The 2,500-nt window shown below is 44.3% G+C and overlaps 1 protein-coding gene across 2 annotated transcripts in view; it reads right to left on the bottom strand.

The window, feature by feature from the left end:
- The window catches only part of LOC113800433 (uncharacterized), a 7,381-nt gene that overhangs the window by 3,954 nt on the left and 927 nt on the right, over positions 1-2,500 (bottom strand). Inside the window, exons 2-5 of one of the 2 annotated variants that reach the window (XM_070130500.1) lie at positions 1,213-1,510; positions 1,051-1,182; positions 393-466; positions 1-135 (exon numbers count right to left, since the gene is read on the bottom strand). The exon at positions 1-135 is cut by the window's left edge and continues 66 nt beyond it. In XM_070130500.1, coding sequence (XP_069986601.1) covers positions 1-135; positions 393-466; positions 1,051-1,182; positions 1,213-1,477 — 606 coding nt within the window. In that variant the 5' untranslated portion in view covers positions 1,478-1,510. Of the gene's footprint in view, positions 136-392; positions 467-1,050; positions 1,511-2,500 lie in introns of both variants that reach the window. The other variant, XM_027351200.2, reaches the window with a different exon arrangement.

Genomic DNA, 2,500 nt, shown 5'->3' with positions numbered 1-2,500 from the left:
GAAGAAGCTGTTGGCGCCGAGGTCCTCCTTGGCCCAGATGCCCATCTGACCCTCGACCGCCTCCGACCAGCTGAGCGCGAGCATGACCGGCATGGTCTTGAGAGCGCGGATCTTTACGCAGCCGTAACCGGCAGGCTGATAGGGGAAGAGGGGGGGAGGGGGAGGTCAAAAGAGATCAAGTGATTTTGATAAAGAGGGAGAGAGGGAGATAGGGAAGGGGGTGGCAGAGAAAAAGAAGAGAAGAGAAGAAAAGAGAGGAGGAAGAGAGACATAGATAGAGATAGAGATGAAGAGACAGAGAGCGAAAGAAAGAGAACAGGAAAACCACATTTTCCATCATATACAACAAGTTCAGACATCTTAACTATAAAACCAAAAATGGAATAACTCACTTCAGAGTTTTTTATATGTGCGCGAAGATGAATCACACAATTATTCTGCAGTTTTTCCCTGCCTGGCGTATCATCTAAGAGAAAAAAGTGAAACAGATCACCAGATTATAAGTAATAAATGATAATGAAATAATCAGGGCAGAAATGACGACGATGCTGATTACAAAAATAAGTAAGATAATTACATATTTAGATAAATAAGATGAAAACTGATGATTATCGTAGTAAATGGTAATAGCAATGCGTTTAATACCAATGATATACTAATAATAACGACATAATAAATAGAACAATAACATCATTAATAACAATTACTCATACTGCTACAAACTGCTACGAATATAATTTCATCCCAATAATAACGCTAAAGTTATCGCAGTTACTGATAGAATTATTGCTGCGCCTAATAATGATGCTAATTATTTTTTTCATTAATATATAAATGGATAAATAAATAAATATCTTTATAAAATCGGCAATATCAATATCACCAATACACCAATTATTATCAACAAACCGTCACTCATACAGCTAAAACCACCAAAAACTACCACCGCAACTACTACTAAGCAACCTCCACAACAAAAACACCGACGCTACTGAATCAATGACCTTAACGCCCACAACCAAAATTTACCCCCCCCCCCCCCCGTCTCACCGAGCGCCGAGGGCTCCCTGTGCTCGATGACGCAGAGCAGCTCCACCGGGTCCTCCGGCGGCGGCATCTCGCTCCTGCCGAGGAGAGGGGCCTCCTCGCCGCCCTCGCCCGTCACCCGCCGCTCCCCGCCGCCCTCGCCCGTCATCCGCCGCTCCCCGCCGCGCCCTTGGGTCCTCTTCTTCGGCGAGGGTCTCTCCTCCGTGATGACTAGCTTCTCCAGGGCTGGCAGCTTATCTTCGTCTTCCTCCTCCTGCTCCCTTTCCTCCTCTTTCTCTCTTTTCACCTCTTCTGCCTGCATCTCCTTCCTCCTCCAGATGCCCTCCAATGCGGACAGCCGGCGGGAGCGCCGCCGCACGCCCTTCTCCCAATCCGCGTAGCTCAGCTCTCCCGAGGAATCGCTGTCGAAAAGGCTCCCCTCAACGGACATTTCGGCGGCTTTCGGGCTTCCTCTCTTCGATACCTGCAAAGAAATCAAATAAATAAATACATTAATAGATCAAATAATGAAAAAGAAAAAAATAATATATTAAAAAAGAAAAAAAAGGTAAAAATAAAAAATAAATGAAATAATGAGTAACAGAATAATAACGTCAGGGTACAGCCGGTCGCCGATTCCGCATTCCTAGGTCTGAATCTTCGAAAATCAGCTTTCCCTTTTATGTTTCCAATCGATGAGATTTCTCCGTCGATCTACCTTTACGTGTTATCTTTCGCTCAAGTCAAAACTTTTAAACCTGAAATGGGGGGGGGGGGGGACTGAAGTTACGCCGAGTGAAATTCCTCTTCGAACTCACAACTGTCCAACTTAACAAACTGAACCTAACCTTATTAAGAGCGGTACCTTGTTTGCTTCGCCACGCATGCGCAGGACACCGATCGGGGGATTTTCTGCAGTACCTGTATCACTTCCGTAAGAATAAATAAAATCAAAATAAAGAATAAAAAATAAATCCATTTCTTCTAAAACTCAAAAGGGTTGCGTTTCTTATCATCTCGCGATAACGATAACTCATAAGTCAAGTCAACAAGAGTTCGATGATAATAATAAGAAATGGCAGTACTAATTAGAGCAGCCGCACTACATAAACCGAGAAAAGTATAATAGAATTATTGCCTAGTGTTCGTACATGTCGGCGAAGTTAATAATAATATTGTGGGGACCTCACTGGTTGTACTTTAATTCAAATCCAGAGGTTGCCTTTCTAGAGTCCACAAACCCCGTTGTCTCGAATGTAAACAATTCTGTCAGCTTTCTGAAAAGTACGGCGAAATACCCCTAGGTTAGGTGGTCCGGGGGCTTGCCCCCGATAAGGGGTTAGGAAGGTATGCTTCATTTGTACGGCGAAATACCCCCAGGAAAGTGGTAAGGAATTACCCCAGGGAAGGGGGTCCGGGTTAGGTTAGATTAGGCTTACAAATTTCTTCGGGATTCCGGCAACACTGACACGGG

This window comes from Penaeus vannamei, chromosome 2 (assembly GCF_042767895.1).
Source record: "Penaeus vannamei isolate JL-2024 chromosome 2, ASM4276789v1, whole genome shotgun sequence".
Classification (NCBI taxonomy): Eukaryota; Metazoa; Arthropoda; class Malacostraca; order Decapoda; family Penaeidae; genus Penaeus; species Penaeus vannamei.
This window is presented reverse-complemented; position numbering and strand designations above follow the sequence as displayed.